The following is a 17,966-nucleotide window of genomic DNA, read 5'->3' as shown; positions in this document are numbered from 1 at the left end:
ATGCATATCACCTTTCCCATACGTGCCAAGACATTTACATGCAAGCAGAAGTCAGGAAAAGTTGCAAAGCTGGAAGCATTTAAGAAATCAGAGCAAGTCATAGAAGAGCTAGATTTGATATTACATCATTTTCACATAAGACTCAACGCAAATCACTTCAGTTAAGTCCCAAGTAAATATCAAAAGAAGATTCTGCCGAGATCACAGTAAACAAAAGCAGCAGCCTGTACTGTGAAGCTGGACTCTCTTCTGCATAGTCCTCATCTCAGGTAACATTCAAAGCAACCACTCTGCTAGAGTTCTCCCCTTGCCAAAGAGATGCAACATAAGTCAGTTGTTGTCACAAAAGAAAGTCTTCCAAGCTCCTGCAGAGACTGAGCACTGCCATCTCATATATTGCAGAATGCACTTCAGCTGTGAGGACCTCAGTAGTCCAAAAACACACCTTAAAAACATACAAAGCTGCATCATTAGATCTGCAGGTATTCAAGTTTTCTTCACACAGAATATCACCACCTATAACACTCTGCATAGAGGTACATCTTCTCCCTCTGTCACACCCAGGCTTGGAAAATCCAGCTGACACACAAGATAATCGTGTTCAGTACACACAAGTGCAGTTGTAAAGCACAGGCTTTATCTGAATTTCTATCTTCAGTATGTGTGTCACTTAAAAAAAAAAAATCTCTTAGAAGTCTTCAAAACTATTGAAGAGAAGTGTGTGCATGGGGAGGGAGTCTGAGACTTCTGAAGTACAACTTCACAAGTCATTTGTAAAAACCACAATAGCAACTAACAAGACCATAGCCATCATCTGTGAAGGAAAAAGGCAGGGAGGCAGGCCCCGACGTGTTCACAGACCTGCCTTCTGAAACACACTTCACTGCTCAGCACTCACCTCACAGCAGGTGCAGCACTACCCCGATGCCATCTCCATTACCCTCTCTCACCATTCAACATACCCTACCCTGCTGTCACTCTCCTCCCAGCAAGAGAGCAGGTGAGCTGCTCCGTCCTTCTCAAGCACTCTCTTCACACATTGGCACCCACACCACCCCTGCACAGCTTGCTCCTTGCTCAGGGCTAATCAGAAGTCCCTCCTCCCTCAGCTCTCACCCTTCAGAAAGCCAGCAGAGATGAGCCCTTCCTCGCTGCACTGTACACCAAACAGCTGGAAAGCAGGAGAGGGATAAAGAAATTAGAGAGCAAGAACTTCTCTGACAAGTCGGGAAAACAGTGTAAGTTGGCAAAGCAGTCTCTTCTCCCTTTTTTCCCCCCTCAGGGATTTGGAAGCTCTGCCCAAAACCTTTCTCCCCTCCAGCCCTCTCTATCCACCCTTTTCTCCCAATTTTTCCAGTTCCATGCTTCCCCTCACATGATTAACTCCTCTTCTGTCAAAGAAGCACTGAAACCCTTTTGTGAAAACAGTTTGCTATATTTGAGCATAACGAATATGATGCTGAAATCTTCTGTGCATTCTAGATTAATAGTGCAATACATTTTAATTGCTAGATGAAGGTTCATTTTACTCTTAAGATCCAAATGAATGCCACAAATGAAGCAGTTACACTGAAGCCTCTCCCAAACCACAGAACAACGCGTTTGCAAAACTACACTGAGCAGATCTGTACTAGATAACATTTGCAGTAAAGTGCAGGGTGCCACTGCAACTCGTTTTGTACGTGATGACCTCTAAGACATGTCTGAAACATTTTGGATTTATTTAGACATGCCAGACTCACCCTCATGTACAGTCCACGCAGCAAACGGATCTGCAGCTGTGGCCGATTCACCATGCCAGGCAGACTGTACAGTACTGTACTTATATTTGTGTTCAAAGCATCACATCAGCGTGCAATACAAAAGAACTGGCAGAAATTAAAATATTTATGGTCCAGTTCAAAATTTCCAAATTATTTTTTACTTGGAAAATATTGATATAGCCCTTAAGTAGTCGAAAAAAACCAAAATACTAGCACATTCACAACCATGTCTGTTACAGTAATCCTTACAATGGCACAAACCTGTAATCCACTTTTATATTTGCTAGCCATTTTTTTTTGTAAAGTCTTATTAAAATTATTCAATATCAGGTGCTTTTGAACACATACCCTAATAAGGAAAAGCATTCTTGCTATTTAATGAAAGCCACAGGAGTCACTTTAGTTAAGAAGCGATAGCCCGATACCACACTACTGGTGATGCAACAAGCTTGGCAGAACCACAAAAAAAAAAATTCTCGTGGGAAGAGAAGGAAGGTTTAAGTGAGCAGGAAACCGTGCAAAGATCTGAAACGCTACCATGCACATTCGTGCTTTAAAGGATAAAACTGTAATTTTCTGGTACTATCATTTCTCCCTATCCAACACCTTATGTTCCTGCCTCTCTCCGTCACCTCCCCAGCTACCATGACACCACGTATACAAGACGAGGAACCGGTCTGACCTCAAAAAAAAAAAAAGACTATTTTTCCACCATTCTATTTGTAAGACACCCTTAAAGTAGCATTCAAAGGCTTCACCTCAACAAGAATACAAAAAATTGGTAAACACATGAAACCTGTCGCAGTCCTAGGCTACTCCTTTGTGCATCGCACAAGCACTTCGTATCATAAGAAGCAGCCATTCTATAAAAATAATGTAAATAGTCAACAACAGCATCTTCCTGTCTTAGAAAGGCTCCAAGATGTGCTAACATGGCCTTCCAATCATGCAAGTGAAGCTGTACTTCTCTAATATATGTGACAGACAAAACAGAGTAAAAAGATAAGACCTGAGGAAACTGCATGAAACACCGATTTTCAGATCTGTCATATTAACATGCGAGAAAAAGGACAGAAAGTGGGGGTAGGGGGAAATACAGTGACATATCTTTAAAAGAGATGTGTAACTTCTCTGTATAGTTTTTCCCTTTTGAAAAAAATCTACCAGTAAGATCTCAGCCTCCAAATAAAACGTCCCAATGTGTGGTCTGTAAGCAAAGAATAGTAACTTTAAAACATCAAAATTCTGGAAAATGTTTATGACAAAATCATGAAGGCACTCAGCAACACACCTTCTGGGTTAGAAAGACATTCTTTTGGAATAAAACCAAGAGCAAACCTAAAGAAAATACTGTTCTTGACAAAATAAAGACAATAGTCTGAACAAGGGCTGAAAGGAGTAGGTGGGTGACTGAATTTCTGTATCATCATCACAAGATTGGCCTAAAGCTCTTCAGTAGTAGAATCCTTGTCATTCCTAATTCACTAGCAGACGTCAGCTAAATTCATCTATGCTAGCAGCTTAGCTCTATGCCTTCCTCTTACAATGAGGTCCTTGAAAGCCAACTTGCAGAATACCTTTCTAAGGCCACAATGGTAGTAGGACTGTAGCCACGATGATCTAAAGTAGTACACGAGGCTCACAGAAAAGAAGTGTCACCTAACAGATGAACTGCTGTGGTTGGGGTGGGTGTGAGGGAAGAAGACAGACATGCACGCTTGCTCCCAAAAGATCAGCTGGTCCAGCAGAATGACACTGGCACCCCTGACAAGTTTTTTCCCCAAGGCTAGAGCTGTATTATAGACGTTTGTATATCTTGATATAATTCATTGCTCGCGAGATTTAATATCCCAAATTTGCATGCAGTGTTCTGAACCTTAAGGACAAATCCTTCTTATACAAGAGATTTAATAAACAAACAAGGGCTCTTCTCAGACTGCATGAGACTGCCAGGTTTGTTTTATTTATTCTTCGGTTAGTTTACTGCAGAAGTAATCCTCTGTAATAAAATGACCATACTGAATCCCAGAGGCAAGCAGGTCTCTTGCAAGGTATGGAAAAGGTTCTCAGATCCATGGCTTGTCTATCTTTTTCCATTAGGCACTTGCCATCTTTCCCATCAGTATAGAAGTCAGAAATACAAAACATTTTTGAGCTCAAGAAACCTGTTAACATTAGATACTTGCAGATAAGCGGGCATTGATCTTTCACTTGATGAAAGCCAGCAGAAAAAATGCTGCAAGACACCACTCATGGAATTTGATCACGTAGAGCTTGGTATTGTTCACAGGATGTATCAAGCGTTCTGCCCTTTAAACAACAGACACTAACACGACTTTCTATTAACCCATTTTTGCTGATTATTCTACGCTTAACCGCTCCCAAAAAAACCTTCTCTGCTGTGATTTCTCCAGGGCCTCTTTTTGGCCCTGCAAGCTGTCAAGCAGCTCTGGTCAAAGAATGAGGAAAGACTGCGCTGTATTCAGGAAGCTGAAACTCCTTTGAAAGAGAACAAAACTGGAGTAACATGACACAGGTACAAGATAATAATTACAGCAAAACTTATTAGGGCTCAGACAGGAACAAATCCTCCGTGACCATCAACTTTTCAGTTTTGTTTCTTTTGCCAGACCTCTGTGGAAGATACTGTATACCTACAGTGAGTTCCATATCAACTATGCATACCCACCCATATTCTTCTAGAATGGAGTTCATCATGTACCACAATTGTCTAAGACCCTATTTTGAAAAGCAGGTCATTCTTCTCAGGCAGGAGTACAGTTAAATTTCTTCCCACCCAAAGATAAAACTGTGGGGGAAAAACAGCCTTTAAAGCAAAAATGTCAAGAGCAGTACATAGCAAATATCCTCTCCCTCAGGAAGATGTGCACAGCAAGTTGTGAGTGACAACGTAGGCAGCTATTCTACAGTCCCTTCTATCTACATAGACATTCATCATAGGCAGTGAAGCCTCAACGTAGAATAAACTACTCAACACTACCATTATTATAAGCTAACACTGTTTGCTAAGAAACTGTTAAGTTTCCAAAAGGGAAAAATAATATGGAGTTGCAAATTCAGTCCCTGGTTAAGGTCTTAGGAACGTTTTTCCATTAATAGATATCAGGTCTTTGTATCTGCATATGAAAATCATGGATTAAAAAAATAATTAAAAAACCCAATACTTGCAGAACATTCTTCTAGTTATTCCTTGAAATTTGCTCTGCTTTACCAACCCAAATTTCATTTTACAAAGGATTGCTCCAAACTCCAGATTAAGTACTCTTTTTGCTCTGGAACACTCAACTATCAAAAAATACTGTGCAGGGGGGAGGCGGGGGGGAGGCAGGGGGGGAAGGGAGCCACTGGTTTCCTTTGAGGAACAGCAATCCTTCTCATTAGAATTTGAAATATTCTTTCTGAATATCCTATTATCTTTCTAACAGCCCAAACTTACTTGGAAGTAAGAGGAAGAAGGTAAGAAGAACAACTTTCAGACATCAGAACATTTCCAATCAAAGTTTCTCACCTCTATCCCTTATTTTTAGGCTAAGAGGACAATAGTCATCATGTCCTCTAATAAAAGGATGCCACAGAGGAAAGCCACCTACTGCTGTGCAACTTTCCACTAATCGCAGCAGTATATCAAGTTCTCAAACATGTCATAACAAAGTCTCCAAAGCTGGAACCATACAGAGCCCCAGCAAACCAAGGAGCTCTGATACAGGTTTGTAAAGATACAATTCTACTACTTCCAAGATGAGTTCAGATCTGGAAGCAAAAAGCACTTGTGCAGTGCTGAACCTAGTCTAACCAAACCAGTATTGAGTTTTTACCACACTCAAAAAATTACGCACAGAGAAATCACCTGATCCAACCACATATAACTCAGATTCAAGTGGACTCCTCGTAGAGCCATGCAAAACTCCACATTGTGGAATACTTGTTAGGAAAAGCAGCACATTAGCACACAGAACAAGGTCACATCTCCCCACACCACTCCAGAGCTTTCTCCAATACTTATATCATCCAAATGCTTCTACTATTTAAGGTATCACAGACACATCCACCACTTTGTCAAATTTTTATACTCACCATTAACTCTTAATTGGCTAACCTTCCCTCTCTGAAAATATCCCCTTCATCACTTCCAGAGATGCTCTTCACACTCTTCGCTCAACGCAATCTCTAAACCTGATCGCAACTAAGGAAGCGTTACATAGATGCTGCACAGAGGAGCTATGGCATCTCCCCAGTTCCCACAGCGAGGAAGGCACAGATCCACAAGGGCTGACTCACACCTTGTTACAGGAGACAGAAGAGCGAGCCCAGGATCAGCGGATGACCGAGAAGCCCCTGCCAGCTACTCACTGGTTGAATCCAGGTTGCCATTCCTCTCATCTTTGGCCACAGCTAGGGGGTTGGAAAAATTAATGAGAAAACAACAGGGAACGGCCAGCGTACAAGCAGTAACTACGCACACAAGAAGCTCCATAAGCCCAAGCATTTGTACCCCTTCCTGCCAGCCGCTCAACTCTTCTGGTAGCTTGGGAGTAATTCCTGTTCCAACATGCTGAGCTGGAAGCTACTGCAGCCAGTTACCTCCACGTAAGAAAGGAGTTTCCGGCAATCTTGCTGAGAAGCCCCTGAGGCCAGGTTAACAATTTTACTATGCCCAAAAATATTCAGGCTCTGAAAGTCAGACCAAAATTATCTTTTCTTTTAATCATTTTTCTTCACTTTCTTGTCACTCCGAGGAAAAGAGCTGACAAAACCTTTCTGCAACTACAAAAGAGAGACCAAACTGCAACGCTGTGATTATTCCCAGCCTGCCACAATTACAAAAAATTCAAGCTTGCTGACAGACCTGATGTAGGAAGTGAGTAAAGGGAGGGAGGAGACATTCATGGTATTTTTTCCCCCTTTTGCTTTAGCATTTGCAAGACTCAATTCATTTTGAATTGAGATTTGAAGTGCCTCCCTCCCCATGGCACTCTAGCTCATGCATGTCTACTACTTGAATTTTCAATCAGTTCTCACACATGTATCTTCAAAACATGAAAAACTTAGTGCAGCCCTAGAAAAGACAAATGGAGAGCTAGCTGCTTTAAGGCAAAACAGAATGCTTGAGATAATGCAAAGTTCACCCCAGCTGGCTTCTGAGTATTTTAGAACTCAATTTGGTTTTTGTCTCCCAAAAAACCCTATTTATTTGGGGTTATAAGGCAAAGGCAGGTAAGAATGCAAGGTCTTATTTCACAAGGAATAGCACTAAAAGCTATCTTAATTTCCATTTTTCCCCATGATGGAACCTAAGATTAAACGCAAGTCCTATCAGTATCGTTAATTTCACTAATGATACTTCACTGTTTAGAGGCCTCAGGAAAGCAATCAGAGTCTTTTTAATGATACTCTGTTACAGCCTGGCAAAATCACAGGCAGGACCAGAGGTACTGTAAGAACCTGAGAACTAATTAAGGCAACACTTCACTAATTTAAGCTCAACAGCACTAGAAACCATTTTTTTTCCCCACCAAAAACAACACCTCTAAGAACTGAAATTACAATACTCCTCACTTTCCAACGCACAGAAGTTGAAACCCGTTTTTAATCACATCAGTTCCTTCCCACGCACACACATCAAGTAAACTCGACAGCAGCGTGTGCTCGCTATAGCTAAATATACTGGTAATATAGGACTACATAATTTGCAACCCTGCGAACGCACATTTGGAAAAGATGGCAGTTTGCTGGGCTTTTATGTAATGCGAATTTAAATAGGAGAAGCAGCACCTTACCATTTTCTTTAATTAGCATTTCATTTGGCTGTTACCAAGTTAATTTCCGTAAGCCAATTCCGGCACTGCAGAAGCAGCTTCACGAATCAATCGGGTACAATTTACACGTGTATTACCAAAAAATCCACTTGAACAGAAAAGCAAAGGTGTCATCCGCACCGGAGCCGGACAAACCCACCCCCCCCCCCCCCACCTCCTCCATCCCACCCCCGGCGCAGGGAGTCCCGGCACCATCTCCCCGCTCTACCCTGACAGAGGGACGGGTCGCACCCTCCCTCAGCGCTCGGTGAAGGGGAGGCGAGGGAGGCCCTTCCGTGCCCTTTTCCAGGCGGTACAGCACCTTTTACCCTCATGGAGGCCGCGATGGAGACCCATCGGGCAGCGGAGGCCTTCCCCCCCGTCGCCCCCCGGGCCCGCAGCCAGGGGAGGGGCGGCCGCCACCATCTTGTCAGCCGCCCCCGCGTCCCCGGGCACAAAGGCAGAGCAGCCACCGCCTCCCGCGGCGCCGGGCGGGCAGAGGAACCCCACCACACGCTCACCCCGGGCACCCCCACCCCGGGCAACCTCCCTCCCGGCTGCCCGGTCCCGACTCACCTCCAGGCGGAGGGAGGCACCGCAGCCCCGCAGGAACTCGCGGATGTTGCTCAGGCACTCGCCCTCCGTCCGCGGCTCCGGGTACACCTGCAAGAGAAGAGGCCGGAGGAGCTTGAGCTCCGGGGACGGACCGACCGACCGACCGACCGGCACGGCACGGCGCGGCGCTCCCCCGCCCCGCCGCTCCCCCTCACCTCCCGTTCCCTCCCACCCTCCGCAGGCGTCTGCAGCGGCGGCGCCGATCGCTCCCAGCCTTGAACCGGGAAGTAAACAGGGAGCACAGGAAATGGCGTGCGAGGGCAGGAGGGGGGCGGCGGGCAGGAGCGCGGGCAGGGGTGCCCCGGCCAGGCGCAGCCCCACCGGCTCTGCCCCGCCGCGGGGCGGGCGGATGGAAGGGAGGGAGGGAGGCGCGGCCCGGCCCGGCCCTCCCCCGCCCCGCCCCAGCTGCAGCCGGAGGCCCGGCCGGCGGAGGGAAGGCCGGGAGCCCCGCGTCCCCAGGCCTCGCCGCTTCGTATTTTCTAGTTTAAAAAAAAAAAAAAAATAAAACACTAAGACACAGCCCGGCGTGGCACCAAGGTTTTGGGCGGCAGGGCGAGGCCAGGCTGAGGGGCACAGCCCCTCCTCGGGACAGCGTCCCGCCCTGGGCCGCGGTAAAGCGTCGATGGCAGGTCGCCCCATCCTTCGGTGGGGCTGCCAGTGGCCCCCAGTGTTTTGGCTGCGGTTCAGCCTTAAGTATAGGTTTTCTAACAAGGAAATACCTCAGAAACGCCCCAAAGATCTCAGTGGAGAAAATACCAATACCCAGAGTTAATAATCTACCAGTTCCAGGGTGCAGGGTTAACGAGTTTTGTTTATCTGTAGTTTGTTGAACAGCGGGAGTCTCTTCCTACCCCAGAAAAGGAGCAACTCCACAAAACCTTGACTGAACTGGGAAGAAAAGAGCTTCTGGCCAGGCAGCCGTGTGCCCTCCAGAGCCACATCCACCCTGCCTTCAGCTCAACCTCTCGCCTGGAAGCCAAGCGCTGCCCTTCCACGGAACAGCAGACAGCCCCACGGGCTTCAGGGTTGGAGCTTAACTTTCCCACAGCCTAACTCGAATCCTGCATGCAGGTTAGCGTGGTTTCACAATCATCTCATTGATTTCTATGAAGCAGTTGAGCAAACAAAGCGTTGCCCAAACCGAGAGGCAGACAGACCTGCAGCCCCGGGCACCTCGTTCTGTTGGAAAGGGGAAAGCCTTTCTGCAAGTCACTGGAAGCTAAGGTGGCAACACACGGCCTCGTGTCCTATGATTACACATTACGCTTGGAAGGAAGTTTTCATAGATGCATGTGAACGTCAAGGCTACATAAAGGCAGGCATGATCTATTTCCAGAGCACTGGGAATTTCACATCAGGTTCACTCCAAACGTTGCATCAAGCTGAAACCGAGGCAGTGCCTTCCCGTATGTTTATACCGTATCAAAGGCATTTCTGCCCCTATGATACCACAAAAAATTAACAAGTACAACAGCATGACAGGGTGAACCTGGAACAAAGAAATTTAAACCACAAGTCACCCTCACTTTCTAAGCACAAAATTCAGATGAACTTTAAATGAAAGCCGCTATTTCATGATACAAGAAATTTGGTAGCAACAGGAATCAAAGAATTTTCTTTTCCTCACCTCCACACACCCTGCAGACTCCTCAAATTGTTTATTACTATGATAAACCGCTGTGGTTTAAGAATAACCCTTTTACTACACAAAACCGTACAGTGAATGCCAAAGAAGTCCCACATGGGTACAACAGCCCAAAAGATGATCTCAGTAAATTCGGAAAGGATACACACGATGAAAGAACCCTCCTGGAAACATCAAGAGCTTCCCCCTTCTTGCATTGTTTTGGCTGGTTTTGCATTTATTGCTTGTTATACTTTTTGATTACTCTGATTACTTTACTTCTTAATTCTAGTAAGAAATCTCAAGCTTAGTCAATCATGCTAACATCCCTTGCTGGAAAGGGTTCCTGAGAATCCCATTAGTATTTCCATGGGAGTTGATGCATCTAGTATGCTCTCTTCTCCATATTCCTAATAATTACACAATAATTAATATAGTTGCAATGTATAACATTTTTTTTTTCTTAAGTTGTTTGCACAATAACTGGTTTCGATCTCCCTTTACAGGTCATACTTTCTCATCTCTTTTTTTCACCCGTAATTTTCTTGGTTCCTTCATCAAGGCCTCTTTTCATTCTGAGAAACCTTAAAATTACTCCTGCTCCCCCAAAGAAGAATAACCTCTAACAAGAAATCACAGTAAATCTAGATTTCTCCTAAAAGAAACAGACATCTTGTCTCATAACATGATCAGGTGCACCATTTTAACACTCCTTATTGCCCAAGTCCCCAATGCATAGAAATCAGTAATTTTAAGAAACCCAGATATACGTAATACCACCTTGTAAGAGACTGCACGTAACTCATAAAACACTGCACAATAACTGGAAATAGGCCAAAAAAAAAAAGGGGGGGGGGTAAAGGGGGACATCTGATTAAATGAGGACAAAAACTTCCAATTAAAGAAACAACAATCAAAGCAAACCCAAACTCTACAAAATTGTCCTCTTTCAGGTCTAGAAGTGTAAAACACAGGCCAAATACAGCCTGTGAGACCTCAGCCTTACCAGCACTCTAATGCATGCCTCTACTTCAAAAAATCATCTTCCCTCAAAAGAATAAAATAAGTTACAGTAAGTCTTTAGAAATGCCATTTCTTCCCTTACAAAACAGGGAAAAAGACTTCAGGGTCAATGCGAGAAGCAGGCTACATTTTCTCAGCTCTGGCTACACTGGCATTTTTATCTAGTAGGAGACAGAAGCGTATGGGTAAAGAATTTAAAAATATCTTAGCATTTGTAGCCTGCTAAAAATTTAAAGTGTTAATGATCCCATAAGAAGAAGCAAACCCGTTATTTACCTGGAAAATCTTAATGTGATTCTGGCAACCGTCTCCTACAGATGGCTGAGAAACACGCTGAGGGACCCGAGTCACAAACTCGGAACTCCTGACAGAATCTCAAAGTGCAATTATGTGGGCAAAGCCCATGTGAAAATCACACTTCTGGTACACGGCATCCTTTACATACAGTTATAGGAAGCTCAGGAGGGTGACCTCTCTCTCACAGATCACATTTATAGCCTCACAGACTATTCAAAAACTAACAGAACATAAATGCAAGCAGACCACAGGCAGGTTAAGTCCTAATCTGCCTGAAAAAAGGCAAATACACTCAGAGAGAAAGGACAAACAAAATAAAATTAAAGTAGGGTCATACTCCAAAATTACTTAGCTTAATAAGAAGTAGATTGCATTTACATAAAGCCAAAGAAATAAAGAGGTTACATATTTTCCTCTCCAGTATTTGCTTCACCCTCTTGTTTTCATAGACTAACACCGTTAGTTCGTTAATAGGGACTGTCTTCTTCTTATATGTCTATACGACTCCTAGTACAAAGAGGCTTCAGTGTCCAACTGGAACCTCTACGTGCTCTAGTAATACAAATAAAAAAGGTTAATAGTAATTAGAAAAGACAAGGATTCCAGAGGGACCTCACAGATCCTTAATTAGGGACCGGGGCTCCACAGTGGAATCCAAAGAGACAAATGGAAGGTAATACCCAGAGCAAGAACAGTTTAAACCGCTTCTTCATGGTTCAGGGACAGGTTCTGATTAAGATTTAATCTCTCAGGGAGTAGTTCTAGAAATCACGGATAGTTCAACGAGGACACTTATGTGATGCTCTGCAGCTATCAAGGAGCACAGTACCTCTTCTGCCAGCCAGAAAAGATGGAGAACAAGGTGTGATACAAATAGATGGCACATAGCTAAACATTACATCCGTTTTGATCAGTTTAAGTCTATGATTTTAATCAACAAATGCATTAAAAGAAGACAAAGTGGAGACAAGACAGGATCAAGGAAATGTATATGACTGGGGCAGTCGTAGAAAAAATGAAAAATTCTACCATTAGTTCATTCGGACAGGGAAAGTATATGAAGAAAATAAGTAAGGAATGTATAAAATAACAAGTTCAAAAAAAACCCACAAACAATGGTCCTTTGATTGCAATGAGAAATTAATAAAAAGTAGGAAACATCTTCAGCTGTATGTATAGAAAACTAGCCATTTACTTGCATTTGTCTGTTCAACAAGTTGACAAAATGGGTCAAAGGAAGAGAGGTGTATGAGGTCTTTAAATATAAACAGAATCTACCATGAGGGCAACAGGAAGAGACTGAATGACAGCAGGGTTACTACAGAGAAGTTTAAAATAAATAAATAAATAAATAAATAATTTATCTAGCATGGCATACAGTATGTACAACATGGTTTACTACATAAGACAACCATCTTAGTTACTAGCAAGCAGAAACTAATAGAGAACATAACAGGTAGCTGCAGACCAGTAGGCACGTCCAGCAGACACTGAAAAACATCCTGTTCAGGAGTACAGCTGCCCAAGCCTGAAGTTCAAAGACTCAGCCCTCAAGTAGGGATACTAGGGGAAAATCCCGTGAAGAGGCAACCCTGCACTGTGAAGAGCATCGCAGAAGAATGCAGTCCCAAAGGGAGGCGTTGTAGGGACAGGGTGTGACAGAGGACAGTGCCCTCGTCCAGTGGGCTGGATCATTTTTCCCGCACCCTGTTGACCCTGCCTGGAGCCTTTTACATCGTATCCACCTCGCAGCAGGAAACAGTTTTCTCTCCAGGTTTCAGAACACCTTGTACACACAGAGCATTACCACAATCTAATCAGTAAAAATACTATAAATGAACTAAATGAAAGAGTCCTATTGATCACACTTGGTCCCACAGCAGCTGTGTTTTCCGTCCAGCCCCTTTGAGTGGCCAAGGTACAACACCAAGGGCAACTGATCTTCCGATGGAGCACGGTGGCACAGAGGCAAACACCTGCTGCACAAGCGCTACAGGCTGGGGTTTGTCACCAGGGTTCGTGGTCAGGGACAAAAATAAGATTTAAAAAAATAATAATAATAATGAGGAGGAAGACAGGCCATTCTCACGCTAACCTGGGCTGCAAAGTTGCAGGTGATTCACTCTCCAGCAACTCCTGCAGGTTCCTTCCCTCCCCACCGATCCCAACTGTGTTGCCTCCTGCCTGCTCCTGCACCCATGCCCAACAGGGCCCATCCCTTGGGGCATTTGAGTTTCCTGCTCTGTCCACAGTCCCAGAGCACCCCCCCCCTCACAAACTGCACCCGGCAGGGATGGAAAAGAAAGACTGGTGTCACAGCGGCATCCTCCATAGCTACATGGGAAGACATCATCTGCTTCTTGAGGAAGCATCCATTGCTAGGGACCGATGGCAGGTGTGGTGCTCCCCCTGTCATCAGCGATCAGAGCTGGGCTCAGAGGAGGATGGATGGAGCCCCATGCTCCCTCCCAGGACAACAGGAGTCACAGCTGCACTTTAAAGGGTCGCATCTTCCACGTCTCTAAGTTAGGAGCATTCTGTAGTTGAGCCCAACCACTTGATGGATCACACGTCTCGCTAGTGGTGTTAGGTGATGTTAGCAGGATGCTATAATTAAACTAAAAACATGGATCAGGATTCTCAGCAAAGTGCAGTTTTGTTTTAAAATCAGGTGTCTTGATGGAGCACCAGACCTTACCACGATACTGCTTCTCCCGTGCTGTAGCTCTTTAGAACTGACTTTTCCCAACCTATAAAACCTGCTGCCCACAAACTTTTCAATAATAAGCCACACAGCAGCTAGTGTGTGCTAGACACCTGTATTTTGGCATGAGGAAACACATGCTCTTAAAATGCAGCAGCAGGCAGTCAGCACAGATAGTAAGAGCTAGATCCAGTAAAAGACTGAAGCTCTTACAAGACATGCACTGAGGTGCCTAAATTTTAAATTTCCAGGGTTCACATAAGAATTCACGAGGCTCTGCACACAACACAAAGGGGAAGGCAGGTGCCTCAAAACATGCCCTAAAATTCTTCTATGCTGAGAACAATAGCGAGCCTTGAAGTTAACCATGAGCTAAGGCACAGTAGAAGGCAAAAGCAAGAGTGCAGCTACGTTCTTGGTCCCATCCAGGATTTTCACACAGTGAGCTTCCAACTGCTTAGTGTCACAAACTCCAGTCATCTCCTGGACTTAGAAAAGTCCTTTAAGTGTCCTTTGGAAGAACTCAACAGTGTTGAGTTCTGTCACTCTCTGAGAAGTGTCAGCTGCCCTCTTTTTATGAAATAATTTAGCATGGAGGTTCCCAAACCTCTTGCCCTTGGACACCACTATTAGTGACAGCCACAGTAACAGCTCTTAGATCCCACTGCCTTGTTCCACAGCCATCAGCATGGCTAACCCCACATCCAACACTCCTCTGCTGCACATCCTACCTCTCCACACCAGTCCCTGTACGCCATCCTTCCATCTGTCCTACCTCAGACCACACACCACCACCTTCCAAACCAGCAACTCCAATCCCACATTTAGCCCTACTCTTCTACCACACAACCTTATCCCACCACTCTTCCTTTACTGTCCAACAGGCCATGCTGACTCATCAGCCACAGCTCCATGCTTCCTCAACTTCCACCCTGCTTTAGCACCTGGAACCATGTGGTGGGTTGACCTTGGCTGGCAGCCAGGTGCCCACCAAGCTGCTCTATCACTCCCCCTCCTCAGCTGGACAGGGGAGAGAAAATATAACAAAAGGACCATGGGTCAAGAGATCACTTACCAATTACCACCACAGGCAAAATATACTCGACTCAGGGAAATTAGTTTAATCCAACCATATCAGAGCAGGGTAATGAGAAATAAATAAAATCTTAAAATACCTTCCCCCAACGTCTCCCTTCTTCCTAGGCTCAACTTCACTCCCAATTTTCTCTACCTCCTCCCCCGAAGTGGTGCAGGAGAATGGGGAATGGGGGCTGTGGTCAGTTCATCACATGTTGTTTCTGCTGCTCCTTCCTCCTCAGAGGAGGACTCTTCACACTCTTCCCTTGCTCCAGTGTGGGGTTCCTCCCATGGGAGACAGTCCTCCACAAACTTCTCCAATGTGAGTCCTTCCCACGGACTGCAGTTCTTCATGAACTGCTCCAGTGTGGGTCCCTTCCACGGGGTGAGGTTCTTCAGGAACAGACTGCTTCAGCAGGGGTCCCCCACAGGGTCACAAGTCCTGCCAGCAAACCTGTTCCAGCATGAGCTACTCTCTCCACAGGATTACAGGTCCTGCCAGGAGCCTCCTCCAGCGCAGGCTCTCCATGAGGTCCCAGCCTCCCCCACGGGCATCCACCTGCTCCAGCATGGGGTCCTCCATGGGCTGCAAGTAGATATCTGCTCCACTGTTAACCTCCATGGGCTGCAGGGGGACAACCCGCCTCACCATAGTCTTCACCACAGGCTGCAGGGGGACCTCTGCTCTGGCACCTGGAGCACCTCCTCCCTCTCACTGACCTCTTCACTGACCTTGATGTCTCTCACATATTCTCACTCCTCTCCCCCAGCTGCTGTTGCGCAGCAGTTTTTTTCCCCCCTTCTTAAATATGTTACCCCAGACGTGCTACCACCATCGCTGATGGACTCAGCCTTGGCCAGTGGAAGCTCCATCTTGGAGCCGGCTGGAATTGGCTCTATTGGACATGGGGGAAGCTTCTAGCAGCTTCTCACAGAAGCCACCCCTGTAGTTCCCCCCGCTACAAAAACCTTGCCACACGCAAACCCAATAGAAACCAGGAGCACTTTGGCTGACTGAAGACTCCTCCAGCTGTTCGAGTTCTTCTGCATGTGTTCAGAAATGCTCACCTGCTTGACCAGCCTTCATTAACAGTGACCTACATCCACACACACTGATGTGCTGCTCTAGCTGCCTCAGTCCCTTATTGGAAATAGCCCTCAAAGACTAAGTTCAGATAAGTTTGTAAAGGAAATTTACAGTTTGGTTAAAATGCCAGCCAGGTCTGTGGCAGCCTTGATAAACTGGTTCTTTGAGTCTTACACAACAACTAGAGACACTTTTTTCTTTCATCTGCCCTGTGAAAGTGATACTGTAAAACTGACACAGCTGTTTCAGCACATCCCTTCAGATTTGCACCTGTATTAAACAATATTCAGGAAAACAGTATGTTCTTTGCCATGGAAGTACTGCACGTTCGTTACTTCCCTTGGAGCCTGATCAAATTTGCATCGAAGTCTATAAACTTACCCCCAGGAGGTGGGTATTTGACCAAGCCCTAAGATACAAACACCATAAGTTAAGGGCACCAGGACATTACACAGAATCACAGAATGGTAGGGATTGGAAGGGACCTCTGGAGATCATCTAGTCCAACCCCCCTGCCAGAGCAGGGCCACTCAGAGCAGGCTGCACAGGAACCCAGGTGAGTTTTGAATGCCTCCAGAGACACAGACTCCACCACCTCTCTGGGCAGCCTGTGCCAGTGCTCTGCCACCCTCAAAGGAAAGAAGTTCCTCCTCATGTTTAGGTGGAACTTCCTATGCTCAAGTTTGTGCCCATTACCTCTTGTCCTGTTGCCGGGCACCACTGAAAAGAGCCTGGCCCCATCCTCCTGACACCCACCCTTTAAGTATTTATAAGCATTGGTAAGATCCCCCCTCAGTCATATTTCTTCCAGACTAAAAAGACCCAAGTCCCTCAGCCTTTCTTCATAAGAGAGGTGTTTGAGTCCCCTAATCATCTTGGTAGCCCTTTGCTGCACCCCCTCCAGCAGTTCCCTGTCCTTCTTGAACCAGGGAGTCCAGAACTGGACACAGCACTCCAGGTGTGGCCTCACCAGGGCAGAGTAGAGGGGGAGGATGACCTCCCTCGACCTGCTGGCCACGCTCTTCTTGAGGCACATTCCAGACAGTACTTTTGTTTCCTCAAGTTTCCATTAGTCACCAGCCCCAGTTGCAATATTACCAGTCTCATGCTGCGGAGCTCCAGGGGTGCCAGCGTTAGGTGCCCGCAGGAAGACATGTATTTCCCTGAAGTCAGCGACTGGAAAAAGCCCAGTGAAGCGCTGCCGCAGGTGTGGGAGAACCTACCTAAAGAGGTATTTTGGGAGCTCCACTCGCTGGCGTGCCCCTGCGAAGGGAGGCTGGTGGGTAGAGATTTTGCACCCCTCCTGACGGAAAGCCCACATCCTTTCCCGCGCAGCATCGCTGTCTCGGTGCAGCGCGAGCTCGGGCTTCAGGAGTGCAATCACTCAGGGTTTGTTTACACTGGGAGAGTTCTGCTGCTAGATATGCTGGCATCGCTCCTCAGTGTGGATGTAACATATGCCAGAGAGGGAATTCCTCTGCCAGTCTAACGGTACCGCTTCCCCCGGTGACATTAACGAAGCCAACAAAAGCACTTCTCTGTCAGCACAGCTGCACCGTCGGGGGGCCGGGGCGGGGGGTGTATCTGATTTTTTTACTGCTTTTCCACCCCCTCCGTGTGTGGAAATATTCCGTAGGACTACCAAAGCCCTACAATGGAGACCTTCTCCTGGGCAAGCTGCCAACATTGCCTGACGGCGCTCGTTGCAGAGCCGGAAAATGGAGACCTGAATGAAACGCTCTTAATATCCGAGCAGCCTTTCGTGAGCCGAGAGGGGACTCTGCCCACCAGGGGCCAAAAGCCCGTGATGAGGAGCGGTGCCACAGGAACTTCTTGCAGATGAGGCCGGCCACCCCTTCTCGACTCTGCAGTGCCAGCGGTGGGTGATGGCAGCAGCCACGTTATCCCAAGAGACGCGGAGAGAAGGGAGGTGGCTTTGCTCCAGGTGGCAAAGCCAGGG

At 46.1% G+C, this 17,966-nt stretch overlaps 1 protein-coding gene across 6 annotated transcripts in view; it reads right to left on the bottom strand.

The window, feature by feature from the left end:
* The window catches only part of ARHGEF7 (Rho guanine nucleotide exchange factor 7), a 126,522-nt gene that overhangs the window by 101,586 nt on the left and 6,970 nt on the right, over positions 1-17,966 (bottom strand). For 3 of the 6 annotated variants that reach the window (XM_054189260.1, XM_054189224.1, XM_054189215.1), the window contains exon 2: positions 8,156-8,242. The exons of 2 other annotated variants lie outside the window; for them this stretch is intronic. In XM_054189260.1, coding sequence (XP_054045235.1) covers positions 8,156-8,242 — 87 coding nt within the window. Of the gene's footprint in view, positions 1-8,155; positions 8,243-8,349; positions 8,527-17,966 lie in introns of those variants that run through there. One more of the 6 variants, XM_054189250.1, reaches the window with a different exon arrangement.

Source organism: Rissa tridactyla, chromosome 1, assembly GCF_028500815.1.
Source record: "Rissa tridactyla isolate bRisTri1 chromosome 1, bRisTri1.patW.cur.20221130, whole genome shotgun sequence".
NCBI classification, from domain to species: domain Eukaryota; kingdom Metazoa; phylum Chordata; class Aves; order Charadriiformes; family Laridae; genus Rissa; species Rissa tridactyla.
This window is presented reverse-complemented; position numbering and strand designations above follow the sequence as displayed.